The sequence below is a fragment of the Vitis riparia genome, chromosome 12, assembly GCF_004353265.1.
Source record: "Vitis riparia cultivar Riparia Gloire de Montpellier isolate 1030 chromosome 12, EGFV_Vit.rip_1.0, whole genome shotgun sequence".
Classification (NCBI taxonomy): domain Eukaryota; kingdom Viridiplantae; phylum Streptophyta; class Magnoliopsida; order Vitales; family Vitaceae; genus Vitis; species Vitis riparia.
This window is the reverse complement of record NC_048442.1, coordinates 8,542,333-8,563,083: the sequence shown is the minus strand read 5'-3', so window position 1 is coordinate 8,563,083 and position 20,751 is coordinate 8,542,333. Positions and strand designations below refer to the sequence as shown.

At 30.4% G+C, this 20,751-nt stretch overlaps 1 protein-coding gene across 1 annotated transcript; it reads right to left on the bottom strand.

Moving 5' to 3' along the window:
* Window positions 1–4,452: 4,452 nt before the first annotated feature.
* Window positions 4,453–16,555, bottom strand: LOC117925943 (disease resistance protein RPS2-like). Its single transcript, XM_034845046.1, has 5 exons — window positions 16,413–16,555; window positions 9,264–12,115; window positions 9,017–9,054; window positions 8,859–8,963; window positions 4,453–4,596 (listed from the first exon to the last, which is right to left on the bottom strand). The coding sequence occupies exons 1-5, from the start codon at window positions 16,553–16,555 to the stop codon at window positions 4,453–4,455; spliced, it is 3,282 nt and encodes a 1,093-aa protein (XP_034700937.1).
* Between the last annotated feature and the right edge of the window lie 4,196 nt (window positions 16,556–20,751).

The following is a 20,751-nucleotide window of genomic DNA, read 5'->3' as shown; positions in this document are numbered from 1 at the left end:
TTAAATACAATCCAATTAAGATCCATTGAAGGACAACAATGCTTATGGTGTATATCATTAGAATGGAAAGATGATATTAGCAAATAAAATATTATAGTTTCTTTGCATCCTCAACTAACTCATATTTCATCTTCTATGCAGCAGTTTCATTATAAAGTTGATTGGGATGGTTACTACTTCAATATTAAGTTTATGTGTAGATTCAAAAACTTGACATATGATTGCTTAAGATTTGCTACTAGGTATCACATTTGCTTGAGATTTACTACTTCGGGGTTGCATTTGTTTAAAACTTGCTACTCAAGATTGTGTTTGTGCAAGATTGCTAGTCCTTTGACTATTTTATTTGTTGTTCAAATTATTTAAAATATATGGACTAATATGTGTGTATAATAAAGTTGAAGATATAAAGTTTAAAAATACTCATTTAAACCCTTTTAAGTATGGGGTCGGGTTGAATCAACCCATTCAAGTTGCACCCCTAATAGGACCATGGTGGACCCAAATCATTTTATTAATTTCATCCTTAACATTAGGGTTTGAACTATCAGGAATTTTATAGTGCCTCCAATTCATTTTATTTCACAATCCTGAATTCAGTTCACATCTCGAGTCAACATATATGAATAGACAGTTGAGTGTTTCTAATCCTATTCACAACCACAGTCACAATCTGAAAATAGCTTTACGTAATTCTTTGCTAAATCCAGGAAACAAAAACAAACCAATTATCACCTAAATACTAATCAAACTGAGAGATCACTTCTGAAATTCTGAACTTAGCAGCACACAGGAAGTCTATATATCAATTTATTCAATGGGATCAGAGACGCAAGGCTTGATGATCCAAACAGAGTTTTGTAAGGTTCCAAGTTTCCTTTTCTTCACAAGATCGGCAATGGTCTGAAAAGATCCAAGTTGAGGCTTAATTTGCTCCCATCATCAAGCTTGAATAAGCAGGTTGGGGTCCTAAGAGTGGCCCCATTTTATGAAAAGATGTTGGAGCTATTGGGTTGGGTTTCCCTCTCATATGGAGGATGACCCATATATGTCAAACCCAACAAAGCTCATTTGATATTTTTGTCTTTTGGTGTTGGGTCTTTTTGAGAATCCCAAAATGGATTCACTTCTCGGAATACAAAGTGAGAAGAGTGCAGTCAATGATTTTGAGAGAAAAAAAAGAGGAGAAAGAGAGAAAGAAGAAGAAATTGAAGTGTGAAAGAGTCATTTTCATCTATGTAATACATCTTCATGATCTATAGTCCAATTAAACCAAAATTTGGTCAGTTGGTTCATCACTTGTACCTCTTCATTTTGGTAGGTGGGATTATTAATTGAAGTTTTCTATTTCATTATATAGCTGCCTAAATAGAGTTGGTCAAAAATAGAATCGCTTTGGATCAGTTTTGATAAATTTTCTTGATTTCTGTTTTGCACCGTTGGATCATTCTGAAATTTGAAAAATAGATTATGCTCTTATGTCTCTTGATTCTGGTAACTTGGATTGTCTATCAGAGTAGTTGGCTATAAACTATAATCATCTGAACACAGTAGGATAGAAAAGGAGAGGAGAAAATCTCAGTTCTGTGTAGCCTTCATCAAAGAATGATTTCTCTTTGATCCCTAGTTTGATTGAGGTGAAATTTTAATGGAAGATTCTACATTTGTGGTTCTTCAATCTTGACGGTTAGATTGTTGATTGGATTTTTCTAAATAGATTAATATTCCCTAATAGAACGCTGAATTTGTGATCTACTTCTATTACTCTTTTATTATTTGATATATATGTTTGTGAAGCCAAGATTTTTTTTTTTTTTTTGCTTGATGATTGTTGTTGTTAATGGTCCCTAGTTAATGTTGGAATAGGTTGTGTACTCTCTCTTTGGTTGATAGTGAAACCTTTTTGAGTGGACTCCGATCTTGTGGGTTTTACTCCTCATATTAAGGAGGTTTTCCACGTTAAAAATTTTGATGCATGCGTTATTGATTTTAATTGTGATTTTGTGTTCAACTTTCTCCCAATAGGAGTTTGAAGTAGTAGTTCTATACAAAGATGAAAATATCAATAATTACGGATATATTGGTATTTTGATATATATCAAAGATATATTGACGAATAATTTGGAAAAAAAAAACCGTAGGCCTAAAATTGATTAAAACTTATGAAAATGTTGAGAAAAAAATCTAAAAATGATATAATAAATAATAATAGACATTTTAAAGTTGTTTTTATAAAAAAAATGATATTTTATATGATATGATTAATCATATTTAATTATAATATTGAATGCATCAATAACAAATATGAATTTCATAAATATATACTTATTATTAAATTATATTAAATATTATTCAACAATAATATTGTAATATTTGATTATAATATATCTAATTTTAAAATTATAATCCATTTAATTTCAATTGTATTAAATGATATAAAATAAATGATGATATATGTATAAAAAAATTTAATATTTATATTTAATTAATATATAAATGATATAAAAAAACTATTAAGAAAATTATAACGACAATTTTTTATATTTTTAGTAATTAATTAAATAATTAGAATTAATTAATTTATTAAAATATTATTTTAATATTTTGTTTTTTTGATAGTTTTACTATATATTTATCTGGTGCACTTATATTAACAAATGGCAAGCTAGCCCAATAGTTGACTTAGGCTATTTGGTTTTGGTTTGGGCATAATTTTGAGCCTCACTGCTTTCATCAAAATTTGATTTTTTGGAGGGTTTGACCGTGATTTGACCAGGACACCTTATCGACAAAAACGTTAATAAATTAGTAAAAATATGATTTTTCGGCAATTTTTTTTCGATATTTCTTCCCCTTTGTGTATTGCCGCTCACTGAAACATGAAATTTTGACAATTTTTTCTAAAATTTTCATCCATGATTCCATAACAACTCAAACTTAACTAGTGCTGCATATACAACCACTAAGCAACTTGCTTCTGCTTTGATCATGTTCCAAAACCTGTCACTCATAGATAAATTTCACGAAGAAGAAACAGAGGAGAAGAAAAAGAAGTGGTAAAAAGAAATTTTTGTATTCTGTTAACTATATACAGGGCTATTACAGAGAGAGATATATCTTGCACTATAAGATAAAGAGCTCTCTCATTTGTACAGGTGTCATCCTATAACTAATCCCTACTAAGTAACCAATCTCCACGAGGTAATATACTATTAGTTCTAACATCCTCCCTAAGATCATGGGTCTTGGGAGAATTATAAGCTTGTTGTACAATGCAAGAAACCTCTAAGTAGGTAGTGCTTTAGTCATTATGTCAACAAGCTAGGATTCAGAAGGAGTGAAGTGAACAACCAAGGAGCCATTGGAGACCTTTTTATGAACAAAATGAGAGTCAATTTCCACATGTTTTGTCCAAGAATGTAGAATGGGACTAGCAGCCAGGTAAGTGGCGGTACTGTTGTCACAAAACAACAATGGGGGAGGAGAAAATGGGATTTTCAATTCATGAAGCGACTCCACCCAAGTTAATTCAGCAACAACATTAGCTAATCCTCCATACCTAGATTCTGTGCTTGACTAAGAAACCGTTTTTTCTTTGGAGGAGCTCTAAGAGATTGAGAGAGTCTTCTCATATATATATTTCTGGTGGTGGCCATTTGGATCGAATAGAGGAAGCTCTAATACCAAGATAAATTTCAGGAAAAAGAAACAGAGGAGAAGAAGAGGAAGAAATGTTTGTATTCTATTAAACATACAGAGGGCTATTACAGAGAGATATATCTTGCTCTACAAGACAAAGAGAGCTCTCTCATTTGTACATGTGTCATCCTATAACTAATCCCCACTAAGTAACTAATCTCCACTAGGTAATATATTATTAGTTCTAATACTCAGACTGTTGGAGTTGGGTGGGTATCCGCCAATTCGAATTGACCCAACTTGATCCAATCAAATAAAAGATCGAGGAGGGGGGGGGGGGGGGGGGGGGCGCGCTCTCTAGGAAAAAAATATATATATCAAGAGAACTCAGGAAGAAAGAAAGTGAAAGACTTTTGTGCTATGAAACAGAGTGATTCTTGATTTTAGTCTAGTTCCATTTATGACTTGGGGCAAAGAATTCAATGGTGAAGCAACTATTTTTTCAGATCTTGGATATTTAAAAAAGGTAATCCAAAGTTTTCCTATATGAACAAATGACCAACAAAAATATCACATATGAAATTGCAAAACAAAAAATGCACATAAGAGTTACAAGAAGCACTTCTTGTGGTCATTTACCAATAGGAAGAGGTTCAAATATGTAATAGGACAACGAAACAGCTGTGGACAAGACAAATAAAATAGAGACCATCTTTATCTTTGAAAACAAAGAGAAATGGAATGATAGTTGAGAAGGCTAGTCGAAGTTGATAATTGGTTTCTGCTAATTGTGTCGTCAAATCTTTGTCCCTTTCAATTGGAACAAAGATAGAGCCCAGCTTGGATGGCCAAAACCGTTTCGATTTTTCCCACTGCAATGGTAGGAACATCGGAATTTGGGCAGGTCTGGGCAGCATTTGTACGTTTCGATTTCTCTGTTTCCAACACTGGAAATAGCTGAGCCAAGAAATCTCACCAATGGAAAGTTCTGGCTTTGGGCACTTGCGTTCTCGTCTTTCATCTCAAAGGATTACAGCTCCATGTAATGAGAATATCTTTCCATGGTAAAGATGTGGCAATAGATTTTCATACTGATGTTTCTTAAAGCAAATTGATTCCATTAGGCTAAGTTTGGTTCCGGAAATTACTAAGGGAAAATAAATTTATTAAAAAAAAATGGTTTTCTCATGTTTAGTTTCACCATAAAAAATATTAAAAAATAAAATATAATTAAAATTAGTTAGAAATTTATATATTTTAAAATTATTTAATCTTTATATAATGAAATAAAATAAATGAAATAAAAATATATAACAATAATTTATTGACTTTGAATGTATTTTTATTTTCCTTTACTTTTTCTTTCCTTTCACTTTTCATGTCTTTTTTCTTTCCCTCAAATTCTCCAAGAACCAAACATATCCTTATAGATAAAAGAATGTATTTTAAGAATGTCTTTATAAATAATATCACATCATGAGGTAGGATTGAGGAGAGGAATATTTAGATTATATTTGGTTCCCGAAAGACACTAAAGAAAGAAAAAAAAATGTTAAGAAAAATGGTTTTCTTATTTTAATTTCAATATAGAAAATATTAAAGAAAATCCAATATAATTAAAATTGATTAGAAATTTTTTTATTTTAAAATTATTTAATCTTTATATAATGTATAAGAATAAGTGAAATGAATATGAAAATAATTTATTGATTTTAAATCTATTTTTTATTTTTATTTATTTATTATTTTCTTCCACTTTTTCTCTCTATTTTCTTTCCTTCACATTTCCCTCAAATTCTTCAAAACCCAAAATAACATTAGTGTTACATACTATAATGGCATGTGATGGGATTTTCTCAAGGCTCGTGCTTAATTTCTATGCTCCCTTTCCTTTCTATTGTCTCGTGATTATATTCAAGCATGTGACGCTAGTGGGTCAATATCAATCATATTGAACCACTGTATTCCTCATGAAATTAATTTCTCAAGGCTCATGTGGATATAAACAAGGTAAGACTAATCTCGTGTTCTTCTTGTTTGCACATTGATTTATTTCTACCTTCACAAAAATGCATGCCAAAGTTTTTCTCATCACAACAATGTATGTCATTGTTTGTTGACATGATTGATGGGTTAAGAAACTAGAGCAAAATAATCTTACTTCTAAGTAAGAAAAAATAGAGAGATATGCTTTACAAGGTTTGATGTCGGCTAGACTAGAATTAATATCACAATTAAAACTAATAGCGACTTGAGAAAAATGTGAACAATTAAAGTGTATCAAGTACTTTTTATGTTCTACTTTTAAAAAGTAGAAAATAATATTTTAGATTGAGCACTTTTTGTTTTAAAAAAATAGAAAACAGTAATAATTTCTATATAAAATACAAAAACTTTTAGAGACTTATACAGCAAAGATAATGGCTTTTAAATTTTGTTTAAAAAAATTAATGCTTTAAAAAAATTTTAGTACCTCAAATTTTAAAAATTTTAGTACTTTTTTTAGGACATAAGGTAAATTTATATTTTTTGTATAAAAGTTTCTATCTTTCATGTAGAAGTCATTACTACTTTCTTTGTTTAAAAAAAAAAATAGAAAGTGTATACAAATGGACACTAACTGATTTCATTGCACTAATAAACGTCCATGAGGAGCAAGGTGGTTTACCTTGATAAAATTTCATAAGGAATAAGAGATTGATCAAGACGATATTTTCAATATAATCACTAGATAATGCGATGCCATGAATTGAAGAAGTGCCTTTTGAATTTTTTGAATGCTTTATTGTTGTAGGATGTTCACTAAACAAATCAAAAGAAAGTTTAGAATATGAATATGAGTTATGCTTTATAGTACAAAAGGTTTAGTAGTTAAGAAATAACACATTAGAAAAAAAGTGTGTTAAGAAGGATGATTAGATGGAGGACTAGTGAAAATAAAATAAAAACATATAAGAAATGAATGGTTTCCAAACACAAACAAGTCTGCTAGGTATGAAATATGACTAGTTCTAGTTTAAGGAAGAAACATCAAGATATGATGAGGATGCTTGCAGCATTGAGGGAAGAGTGTCAAACTGCCCTAAATGAACTCTAAATGGGTCAGAAGCTTTTGGGACAATCCCTAGGCATTTACACATCTCCATAAACGTGTAAGAGTCCTTAGAGCTATGTGGAGTATTCTAGAGAATTTTTGCAAACTCATGATTCATTCTAGAATTATAAGGGACCATCAAGAATTCCAGAAAGTTCTAATGGTGCCTATAAATGTGTGATGACCCTATTTGGATAAAGATACCATACACTTCAGAGGTTCTAAGCCTTATATAGTTTTCTTGTATAATACAAACTTCCATTCTTTCAAAATCTCCAATTACTTCATCTCTAATTAGTATGAGTAGCATTGGTCAGCATAGCAAGCTCTATTTGGGGAAGGTTGAGTTAATTAGCAACTTCTGAGTGTGTTAAGTTGTCTAGGTGTCACATGGGTTTAGGATACACCTAAGTTCATGGCCATTTCCCACTCCAATGCATTCTACCAGTTTGTCTCCTATAATCACCTTCAAACTACGACTTCCTTCATTCGGGAAAGAATTTAGAAGCTTGGATAATCATAGAAGCTTAGCCATTTTAACACTAGTGCAATCAGTACACCACTAGAGATGCTAACCAATTTAGGCAAGTAATGAAGTGATATCTTCTTTAACTTTGGAAGATGACTTATCCACAAGAGGAAAGTCATGAGTAACTATGTTGTTGATTTTGAGGCAGTCTTCAACCACAAGCTCCTCTAAGTTGTGAAGATTTTGGAGCAAATTGAATGTAAAAATGGCTGTCAATTGGGGGTAGTTATACAACATCAAAGATTTTAGACTGAATAGAGAACCTTGAAAAAGTGGCCCTTTCCAAATGCTCCTTAAATTCTTCATATAATGAAGATTCAAATAGCCTACTGTTGCATGTAGAACATCTCCATCATTGACTGCATCTACAATGATTTAGATCTTGTTGCATTCCCCTAACACACGAAATTTTAGATTCTCTATGTTTCCAAGTCCGAAATTGTAAGAGTTAAATGGCCATCCAGAAACAACGTTGTAGCATGTTGGAGTACCTCAATTTCAATTACAAAATCTTCAGCATTCATATACTTCAAGCATTCGTCTTCTTCTCTAAGCTTAATTGTAACTTCAAGTGATGGTTGAGATATCATACGCTTCAAATAACGGCCAACTGTAAATCTAAAGTACATCAGTGATGATGAACCACTCCTCAAGTCATTCAAACGTACAACTTTTGGCAATTAAATTTAAGAGCTTTCAATTAGGTCAAGCTGCAAATTTCCTTTACAATATCTTTCATTATTGCATTGAAAAAGTAATAGCTTTTAAAAATTGTTTAAAAAGATTGAGGTATAAAAAAAAAATTTTAAGTGATTTTTAAAAACATGAAATGAATGTATCCTTTTATATAAGATAGTCTACATACTTTTAGATAAAAGTTTCTTATTTTAAAAACCAAAAACAGGAAATGTTTCCAAATAGAGAAAATTTCTCGTTTTTTCATTTAAAATTATTTTGAAATATTAATATTATAATAATATAAATTATAAACATTGTGAAATATTAAATTGGGTTCAATTTATGCTTAAGTTTCCCAAACCCAACATGAGTTGAGTTTAAGTTGATAAAACTCGAACAAAGCTCAATCCAAGTTTTAAAAATACTCATCCAAACCCTTCCAAATATTGGGCATGTGCTTGAATCGATTCCTCAAAATCATTTTATTAATTTTATACTTATCTTTTGGGTTTGAATAATCATGATATATTATAATGCGTCCTCCAATTCATTTTATTTCACAACCCTGAATTCAGTTAACATCTTGAATCAACATATATGAATAGACAGTTGTGTATTCCTCATCCTATTCACAACCGCAATCACTATGTGAATATAACTTAAGGTAAAGCTTTGGTAATTGCTGGAAATAAAACAATCCAATTATCACTTCAATAGCAACCAAACTGAGGGATGTGCATGACATGGAACAAACCAATTGTCACTTGAATACAAATCAAAACTGAGGGATCACTTCTGAATTCTGAAGTCAGTAGGACACTGGAAGTCTATATAACAATTTATTCAAAGAGATAAGAGATGCAAGGCTTGATGATCCAAACAGAGTTTCGTGAGGTTCTGAGTTTTCTTTTCTTGTACAAGATCAGCAGTGGTCTGCAAAGTTTCAAGTTGAGGCTTAACTTGCTCATCAAGCTTGAATGAGCAGGTTGGAGTGCTGAGAGTGACCACTTTATGAAAAGATGCCTGAGCTAGGAGCAGCAGTTTCATAATGGCTCAAGCTTAATGCCTGAGAGTACCTGAGCTACTTGCTTCTGCTTTGACCTTGTTCCCGAACCTGTCACTCATAGACAAATGGCCAACAAAAATACCAAATATGAGACTGCAGAGCAAAAAATGTTCATGGAGTTACAATCACTTCTTGCAGTCATTTACCACTAGGGAGAGGTTCAAATATGTAATAGGACACTGAACCAGCAGTGGACAAGACAAAATAAAATAGAGAGCATCTTTATCTTTGAAAGCAAAGAGAAATGGAAAAACAACCTGACTGTTGAGAAGGCTCTCTTCCTTGCATCCGAGCTGGAAGTTGATAATTGATTTCAGCTAATTGTGTTGTCAAATCTTTGTCCCTTTCAATTGGAACAAAGGTTGAAGGCCGATTAGATAGCCAAAGCTGTTCTGATTTTTTCAACTGCAATGCATTCCACCAGTCTCTCTCTCCTATAATCACCTTCAAATTTCCTCTATGCAGGCCAAGAGTTCTGAAGCTTGGGCAATCATAGACGCTTAGCCATTCTAACATTGGTGCAATCGGTACACCACTAGAAATGCTGATCAATTTAGGCAAGTAATGAAGTGATATCTTCTTCAAGTTTGGAAGATAGTATATCCACCGTGGTAGATCTTCAGCAGGAACGTCATGAGTCACTATGCTGTTGATTTCGGGGCAGTCTTCGACCACAAGCTCCTCTAAATTGCGGAGATTTTTTAGCAAATTGAATGTAAAAATGGTAGTCAACTGGGGGCAGGTATACAACACCAAAGATTTCAGACTGAATAGAGAACCTTGACAAAGTGGGCCCTTCCAAATGCTCCTTAAATTCTTCATATAATGAAGATTCAAATACTCTAGTGATCCAAGTAGAACATCTCCACCATTACCTGCATCCACAATGGTTTGGATCTCATTGCATTCCCCTAATAAACAAAATTTTAGATTCTCCATATTCCCAATCCCGAATTTAGATAAACTGGTTAGAGTTAAATGGCGATCCAAGAACAATGTTGTAACATGCTGGAGTGCCTCCTTAATTTCAATTTGAACACCTTTACCATTCACATACTTTAAGCATCTTTCTTCTTCTTCAAGTTTAACAGCAGCTTCAAGTGGCAGTCGAGATATTATGCGCTGCTCATGATGGCCAACAGTAAATCTGAAGTGCTTCAGGGATGACAAACTATTCCTCAAGTCATTTAAAAGTACAACTTCTGGCAAGTAAAGTTCAAGAGCTTCCAACTGGGCTAAGCTGCAAATTTCCTTTACAATGTCCTTCACTATAACATTCCACCCCCGATCATTTGGATTCACATCTATGCTTAACTCTTTTAATTGAAGCAGATTAGATATCCAATTTTGGGGAATGATTCTATTTGACTGGCTGTTTTTTCTATCACTGTCATTATACCCATAAAATGACACTTTCAAGCATGTCAAATTCGTCAATTTTCCAATAGAAACAGGTAAATTTTTTATTTCAGTCCCATCCAGATCAAGCACCTCAAGATAGTGAAGTTCTCCAACTTCTTGTGGTAGCTCCATGAATAATTCACAACCTCTTAAAAAGAATTTTTGGAGTTGAACTAACTTAAAAAAGGATTGTGGTAAAGACCTTATTCTAGTCTGGGACAAGTCTAGAACTTTGAGGACTGGCATACATTCAAAAAAATGAGGAGGAATAACTCTCAGATGATGGTTGGCTTGTAGAAACAATAAGCTGAGTTTGGGGCAATTTGGATATTCTGGTAGCTTAGATATCTTATTATTCATCAAATGCATCTCAGTGACATCCGTCCATGTCTCAAGTTTTGGTGCCTCTGTTAGTCCTCTTCCATCTAGTTTAACAAGTATGGGATTCATTTCAGTTTCATACAAATTTATTAACTCTACACGGATTTCATGCCACATTCGGATTGAATTTCCCTTCTGAGAACTCTCCAACAAGAAGGCATTGACAAGATCTCCAACAACCTTTTCTCCTTCATCAAGTGTTCCAACTAAGGTGCCTTGGACCCACCTCCCAATCAAATCAATTTTATCTGTCCCACTGCTCTCCAAGTAAGATGTGCAGTGTTTTAAACATTGATCTGCTGAACCCAAACCTCTCCGAATGAGTGTCAATGCATTAAACAGAATTCTGTCTTCTGTTTGTGATATTGATTGCAAGCCCAGAATATGAGATGCATATTCCCATATGCGAACATCATTGACCCCTTTCAAGGCTCTTGCCATTAGAATGGTGGCAAGTAAATGGCCGCAACACTGTTTTAACAGATGTATAACGAAGCATTGGATACTTGAAGAATGCAGAAATTCTCCAACATTCCAACAAAATAACTCCCATGATAATAGATGATCCTCCAATCTGATCCCCAGACCTACTCCAGTTGGGTCAAATCTATGAAGTGATCCACATCTATAAACTATCTTTTGAAAGTTCTCTGAGTTCCACCAGCTGGTCCCCACTTCATATAGATTTATCCCCGAATCAAAGCCATCAAGAAGGATTAAGAAATTTTTGCTTTTCAATAATTCATCTGCTTCCTGTCTACTAGACCTTGAGAGACCCAGTTTTCTCACAATGCTATGTTCAATTTCTCCAATGGTACAACAAGATGAGACATCAACCTGAATGACAATATTAAAAGCTTCTTTAGTTCCGGGTAGGTTCATCAATCTTGACATGAGGCTTTTATCATCTTTTCCTGAAATCCCAATCCTCCGAAGTTCTGGAATTCCTAAATCTTGTAAAATTTGGCGAACAGTAAAATCAATAGCCAAATCAAGCACTTCTCTTTCAGTTGTTCTGGCAACAAGATTCTTCTTTAACATCTTGTTAATGATGAAGGATGGAACATAATCTTCAATATCATGGGTTGAATGATCCAACAATCGAGTGATTTCATAAGATAGTACTTTTTGAGCATTTATTTCTTTCCCCTTGGAAGATGCTTCCAATTCTCTCACTTTGTGATTAATCTCCAAAACATCCATGATCCAACTTTTGTGTCTCTCTTTGTCGAAGGAGTTGAAAGGAGGATAAGAGAAGATAAGGCACACAACATCTTTCTTCCTATTCAATGTCTCAAGCTCAACTATCAGATTGATAGGGGAGTGTCTGTAGAAACAGAAGGATGAATCAGTTGAGTTGACGCAATTTCTAGCTTAACTCCTGGGCCAAGTACTTAACCGATTCTTTTTTCAGCTTCCATGGATGTTTCTCTATCTATAGGAATAAGAAAGTTGGCAACATATTTAAAATTACTTAACCTCCTGTTTACCATCTAGGCCGGCCCCATAGTAGGCTACGGAAATTGGCATCAAAAGCCATTTTGGGGAAATTTGATCTAACCTTTCATTTGGCATGTTTTGTTTCACTAAAATATTAATGTCACATGGAGATGTTGTGACTAAAAAATTAGAGAACAAGAATACATATAAGCCAAAAATTCGAAGGGCCACAAATGGAAGTCTTTCACTTCTCACCATTAAAGTTCCCACAGTTCTAAACTAAGATAGTGTTTGTTTTTTTAGGAGAGTCACTAATTTGAAAAAATATATAAAAAAAAAACTCAAATTTTTATAAATCATATTTATCTTCACTCATTTTAAAATATTTTAAAATACATACATTTTTTCATAACTCAAATAACTATTTCCTAAAATAACCCTTTTACATATTAATAACATCAATTAACAATATTTTTTATTGTGAGAACTGATTTGAGATTAATATAATATGAAAATTTAAAAATTAAAGATATAATTAAAACTAAAAAAAATTTAAAGCTAAAAATATAAAAATAAAATATTAACTTTCATTTAATTAAAGCACTTTGATAGAAAATATAAATATTGAGCAAAAGTTGGAAATACAATGGGAGTAAAGATTTTATTTTTTAATTTTTAAGTTTTTTGGTTTTTAATTGTATTTAATTTTTATGTATTTTAACTTTAATTGTATTTTTAATTTTTAATATTTCTTATTTTATTGTTGATGTCAACTAACAAAATTTTTGTTCAATTTTATTAAATAAAATGAGAAGATGAAGAGATTCACATAATACACGATATAAAATCATTATTAATTTGGAGATTAAAAAGATTGATTTTATTTATCATTTGAGAATCCTAGAGAGTTTTTTCACAATAATTTATATCTCATATTATATAATAAAAAATTATAATATATTTATTTTCAAAACACTTTTATCATATTAAAATAATAAATTAATTTTGGATCATTTTATTTAATATTATCAAGTAAAAGGTTATTTTAAGAAATAATTATTTGAGTTTTAAAAAAGTGTATATATTTAAAATGTTTTTAAATAGATGAAGATAAATCTGAATTATATAACTTGAAGTTCTTTTTTTTTATATTTTTTCAAATTAGCAAATAAAAACCTATTTTTCCCTTGTTTTTTTTCACATAATTGTAAATATAACTTAAAATTAAATAGAGTTTAGTATTGTTAAGCATTAAGTTGTTTATTTTTATAATATTTATTTCTATTAAGCATTAATAAGTAAAGAAAAACCAATATGTTATTTTTTTCATTTAGAAAACGTTAAATATTTTAGTTTTTTTATTCAACAAAAAAAATTATAATAAATCATGAAAAAATAGAAAAACAAATAATTTAAAGTTTAAAAGCAAATTGTTTTCAATAAAGAGTTAAAAACAAACATGCTTTATATTTCTTACCAAACCTAGAGTAGCATTTGATGGTTAGGATCATTACAAAAATTTCACATTAATAATTGGTATAATTTTAAAAAAATGATTTTTGAAAGAAAAACCTAATATGCTAATCCAATAATAATTTTAAATATTTTTCTAGATTTTTAAAACTTAAAACAAACTCTTCATTCTCAAGTTCATGTACATGACCAAATGCATCTTTTAACTGGAAAATAGAAAGAAACCACTAAATCTTCCATGGAAATGAAATTTTGCAAATTCCAAGGGCTTTCAAGGAATTAAAACTTCCAAAATTATGAATTCTCATACAAAACTTCCTTATATATTCATATACCAAACAATTGTTAATATCTTATGTAAGATTTAAGATTGGTAGTAAGCTAAGAGTTTGTTTCCCAATGTTTTTAAAAAACACTTATACTATAAAAAAACATTTTTGAAAAAAAATATTAGACATTTTGTAAAATTTAAAGTGCTTTTAAAAAGTTGAAAAATCCCTTATACAAGTACTTCTTGAAGAAGTAAGTAATGAGTTATTCTAACAAAATACTTCAAGAAAAATCATTTATACTAAAACGACTTTAAATAGAAACATTGTCAAATGCATTCTAAATCTTGGATTTGTTAATAAAGCATAATTAGATACTGATAATGAAAAATTAGTAACTAAGAAAAGTTAAAATTATAAAAAGACTCCAACAATTGTGAAATTCTTAACAAACTATGACATTGTTTTGCTACTCCCTAGAAAAAAAAATTTAAATAAAATGAAATAGAGAACAAATAAATTGTTTTCATTAATTTTTTTAAAAAAATGAAAAAAAATAAAAATAAAAATCATAAAATGTAAATAAACTATAATACAATATATATTTTTTTTCATTCCCTTTCCACCACTCAATATCAATACAGAAAAATTTTCTTTGAATGACATGTATTTTCTAGAATTTTTTTTTTTTTTTTTACTTCTCCAACTTTTTTAGATTCTAAATAAGTGATACTTTATATATAAATTTATTAACATTTTTAGATTTAGACTTTATATATAAAATTTATTAATTTTTAAAATAATTTGAGACTAAAAAATCTATTCAATTAGTATTATAAAGTCATGGAACCCAAAATTGATCCAATAAACATTAGAAAGTTACATGCCAAAATTGATCATTTTGAATGACTTTTTTTGTTTGCTTGTTTTTTTTTTTTAACCATATAATTATAGTTTCATAATTTTTTTCACTAGACAAATAAAATCTAAATCAAACAAAACTTAGAGTGCATTTATTCTTGAAGTGTTTTTAGTTGAAGTGTTTTTAAAAGAATCACATGCATGTTAAGTGTTCAAGAAATATTATAAGTGATTTTAAAAATTTTTTATAATATTTTCTAAATTTTTCTAAACACCTTATTTTTCTTTAAAAATACATTGTAGGCTAAAATCTTTTTTAAAAAACAATACCAAATGGACTCTTAATAAGTTTGATTCATTAATAAGTTTATTAATTTTTTAAAATAATTTGAAACTCAAATAGTGACTTAATTAATACTAGAAATTTATAAACAAAAATTAACTTAAAATAATTCTACTATTTCACTTCTACACAACTATATTTCCATAAATTTTCTTACTACAAATATGAACTTCATATTAAGTAAGACTTTATCTTAATTTATTAATGAATTTAATAACTTTTATAAACAATTTGAAACTAAAAAAAAAACTATGTAATCACTATAAAATAATATAATCCATCGATACATTATGAGTCATACCTTTAGTGTTTCTACCATACACACAATTACATTTTCTGATTTTTTTTCACTAGGTAAATAAATTCTAAATTAAGTGATACATAATTAATACTTAAATTCTTTAATGAATTTTCTAATTTTAAGAATAAGTTGGAATTCAAAAAATTGATCCAAAAAATTAAATAAAAAATATTTTAGAAAATTATATTCATAATTGTGTACTAAACTTGTGTATGTGATGAAAGACTTGAGTCATTTACATGTTAAAAAATTAAAATTTATTTTAAATAAGATATTGTTAATAATGATTATTTTTATATTATTATTATTTATTTTTAACTAATAAAAAAATAATTATGTTTTTTATAAAGATGCTAATATCCATATTTTTAAAACATATACTAAAATAATATATTTTTATCAAATAAATATAATTTATGGTTTTATTATAATATTACTATTCATATTTTACTAAAAATATTATTTTATAACTTGTTTGCAATTATAAAATTATTTTAATTTTTAAAAGACTTCAATTAAATTTAATTAATTATATAAATTAAGTCTGCAATTTTTTTTATAAAATAAAAAAAAATATTTTTAAAAATAATTTATCCAAACAAGTTTTTTTTTTTGAAAAATATTTTTAAGAACAACTTGTCAAATTCCTTTGTAAAAAAAAAATAAATAAATAATATCAAATTTTGAAAACTGTTTTTAAGAAAATTTGTTAAGTGATGTCTTCTTTTTGTATAAGAGTTTCAATAATTTATATAGATTTCTATCTTTAAAAATAAAAAAGACAAAATATCTAAACAAGAAGCTACTAGGATTTTATCAGATCAATAAAAATTTCATAAACTACATAGTGAATAATAGTGAGGGATTTGAAGTAGAAAATTAAGTTAAGAAAATAGGAGAGTATTTTTGACAACATAAACTACATAAAAGTACTTACTGAGGGCAGTCATCTATGACCTCAGGATCATCCTCCTCGCTATCCTCACTGAATTCCATGGGATGAGCATTGAAATCAGTGACATTGGACTTGTTGCCACCCTCCACTGCAAAGTCTTTGGTCTTTCTCCGCTTCCGATCCATTTGCCCTATGTAGATAGATCAGGCACAGCCCAACAAAGAGTTTTCTATCTTGGGACGATTGAATCCATGGTTCAAAGTCGCGGTATCGGTCACTGACTCAGAGGGTCCCGAGGCATATCGGTCTCGGTGTATTGATCTGGTATCGGGCGATACGTAAAATAAGCTAATTAGAAAATTCAAAAAAATATAAAAATATTATGTAAATCATCAGAAAAATATATACAATTAAATAAGCTCAAAAAATTAATAAAATAAAATTGTCTCACATTTAACATTATTTAAATAGTTATAAAAGTATCTGCTCAGAGTTATTTATGATAATGCTAATAAAAGAAAGTTATTTTATTTCAAATATAATAACATTTTTACTAACAACACATACAATACAATAATCAATTCCATGTTGAATGACGAAGGGGTTCAAAATCATCATAATCAGTCCTACGACAAGCATACAAATTGGGGTGGCAATTCCCATAGTGAGGATATGATTGAAAGAATTGTTCATAACTCGAATATGGTGGGTGAGATGATTGGCTTGATGATCCATAATCAGGAAAATATGGTTTCGAAGGTTGTTCGAGATCAACACCAACTTAATAGTATCCAAAACCTCGATAAGCAATGCTACTGCTACTAGAAGATGAATCATATCCATATGAGTCACTAGCTCGTGTTCCAGTATTTGAATATCCCTCTGGATGCATCATTGGAAATTGATTAAAATCATTTCTACTAAAAGTATTGGAAAAGCTATCACGGTCTCTAAAGTTGTGATATGATCTATCATCTACCCCTCTGAAATACGGTCTTGATCCTATACCCAAATTTTGTAAGTGCTCATCAATACGGTGATGATTTGATCTATGATAATCATGCCCACTAGAATAATCATCATCGTTGGGAAATGTAGTTAGTCTTTCCAAATACTTTCATTGTTCCCATATTCCTGGTCGATATCCATGATCTGTATCTTATATGGCACAGTAATTTTCACCTCCTTGTGCCCATGACATGCCAGGATCTACTTGACTAACATAACCGCCCCCAATGCTACCATCTCCTCCAGTACCCTCACTAGTGCCACCAACTCCTCTATTGCCCCCACTAGTGCCACCACCCCGCCTACTGCCCCTATTGTCACCATCATCACTACTAGAACTTGAAGAAATTGTTCTAGAAGCCTTACCTTTACGACGGGAATCAACATCTCTTTCTCTACCTTCTTCATTAGTGGGAAGACCTTTATCCAACCAATCCAAATTATCAGATAATAAAATAGGCTCCTCTCCTTCTCATATCCACTCATCTAATATATCATCATCATTAAAGATATGATTCAAATCAATTGGATTGTATAAATCTTCATTGCTTCACTCTTGCATCAAATTCTTAACTCGAAGTCGCATATTGTAGTGCACATAAACTAATTTATGCAACTTTTTCATTGCCAAACGGTTACACAACTTTCTGTGATTCAATGACCATGTGCTCCAATTTCTTTCACAACCTGATGAAGAACAAGTTTGGCTTAAAATTTTAACAGCAATCTTTTGTAAATGTGGACCTTCGTCACCATAGTTGTTCCACCATTCAGCTATAATAAAGAAAATGCATACTTATTAATCACTATGATATATTTAACAAAATATGATGATAATTTCTTATTTGTAATAGACATAAATGTATTGAGTACCTGGAAGATATTGATTTATTGCTTTCTTTGTGAGTGCACTTCCAAATTCTCCTTGGTCATCAACAAATAATTTCACCTACATCATTAACATTTTTTTTTGTTAATGCACATTACATATACAAAATGCATTATATAAAGGTCACAAACTATTATTATACCTCGTTAATAGCTTTTGCTTGTCTATCCAAATCTGGCTTTAATCTCTTGATAACCTCATTTAATCCAACTTTAATTTCCAGATGGTTGGAGAAATGCTTTGAATATTGGAACATTGGATTTAAAAAATATGTTGCCATAAGTTAAATAATGATCAGTTTATAATAATTTGTACTTGAAAAAAATAATAAATAATATATAAATAATTTTTTTATTATCTGCAGCATGCAAATGTCTGTGCAATTGACCTTCCCACCTTCTATCAATGACTTCCCAATACTTTTCCCATTGCTTGACCGATGCCTTGATAGCCAATTTAGCTCTATCCATTGCTTCATAAATGATTGATAGTGTGGGCTTTTTATCTTGATCAACCAATTTCAATACTTTGATGAGAGGTTCCATGATGGTTTGAACTTCTCCTGCCTTATTCCAAAATCGATCAGTTAAGATAAGGTTGGATACCTTATCTCTTACACTTTTTCTACTCCTATCTTTATTGAATTCATGCCACTCATTTGTTGCGCACATTCTCTTCAAATCAGCCTCATAACGTATAAGACTCTCAAGTGAAATGAATTCAGTGGCAAAACGGGTTATTCCTGGCCTTAACAGATCTCTATCCTTGGTGAACACTTTCATGAAATTCACTACTTTCAAGCTATTATAAATAAATCATGTGATCATCTTAGCTTGATCTAATGTCTCCTTAATATGCTTCATGCTTCCAATATCTTCAAGTATTAAATCAATACAGTGGGCTACACAAGGAGACCAAAACAAATGCTTCCGCTTCTCCATCAATAACATACCGACTGCTTTAAAACTTGCCTCATTATCAGTGACTACTTGAACAACATTTTCCTCCCCAACCTCCTCTACAACTTTATCCATAAGGGAAAATATGTAGTCTGTTGTCTTAGATATGTTGGTAGTGTCAACTGAAGAATGGTATATCATACTTCTATCACAATAAATCATGAAATTGATGATAGGCTTTCTAGTCCTAGAACTCCAACCATCACACATGATTGTGCACCCATATATAGGCCATTTAGCCTTCAATGTTGTTATGTATACCTCAAGCTCTTGCACCTCCTCTTCCAAATATGTATTTCCAATTTGGTATCCCGTGGGACCCTTGATGCCTAGACCTGCTTCTGCTATGGTATCAATCATTGATTGATAGTAAGGCCCACTGTCAGCTGCATTAAAGAGTATTGCATTAAAGAGAAAGAATTTAGAAATAGCTTTACCCACTTTCTTCAAGTCTTCAGTAGAAAACAAGCTTTTTATTGATTTCTGCTTTGATGGGAACATGTAGGGATCAATTCCTTTTGGAGGTATGCTAGCTCCTTCTCTTACACTGAAGCTACGTGTCAGTCCGTGCTTAATCCTAGCATTAGAAGGTTGTGAGGAACTACCACCTTTCTGATGCTCTTGTCCACCTTCTTCAAAAATTCGAAAACTTTCTTTCATTGCTTGTTTCATTTGTCTTCTTTCAAAATCAGCCATGGCAACTTCCTCAATTTCATCATCAGAATCACCCTCATCAATTTCATAGAAATTTTTTCTATTTAAGGAATTCAAAAGTCGTTCTTTTTTTTTCTTTAACTGTGCTTTTTCTTTTGAAGTATTAGACATATGTTGTCTAACACTATGTGACACTTCTACATGTACACGTGGACATCCTTCCACATGTCCAGATATATGTGTGATGTGTAACTTTCCCACAATATTTACACTTTGTGGTTCTTCTACTACCACCAACAGGTTCTGCATGCTCCCAACCAATATCATGTTTTGAAGCCATTTTGAAATTTTAACCTAACCATGTATAAAAGGAAAACAATTTACTTTTCAAATTAAATATATATAAACACATTTATATAAGAATTATAATATTCAATTTTCCACTCACTTATATGTTTCATATTGTTACCATATAAAAATAAATTGTACTAAAAAAGCAATAAACACGATCTCACCTAAGTTCATCATCTTTTGTTTTCCACTTATTTATATGTTTTTTTTAATTAAAATCAATGTAATTGACCATGTAAATGCATACCCTTCATTCTGTATTATTAAATCATTTATGATTATTTGAAGAAAAAAAATTTCAATAATTATTAATTTTGTATAGTAATTTAATTTTGTAATATAGTATTAATGTAATTGAGTAATAGGGAAATTTTTTGTCACTAATATAATGTAAATTTATTTATAGTAATAGAAAATTGAGTGATATTTTTAAAGTATTCAAGACAATTTCTTGTACATTATATTTTGTACCATTATACAAAATTTTATATAATCCTTATACTTGAAGGGTAACTCAATT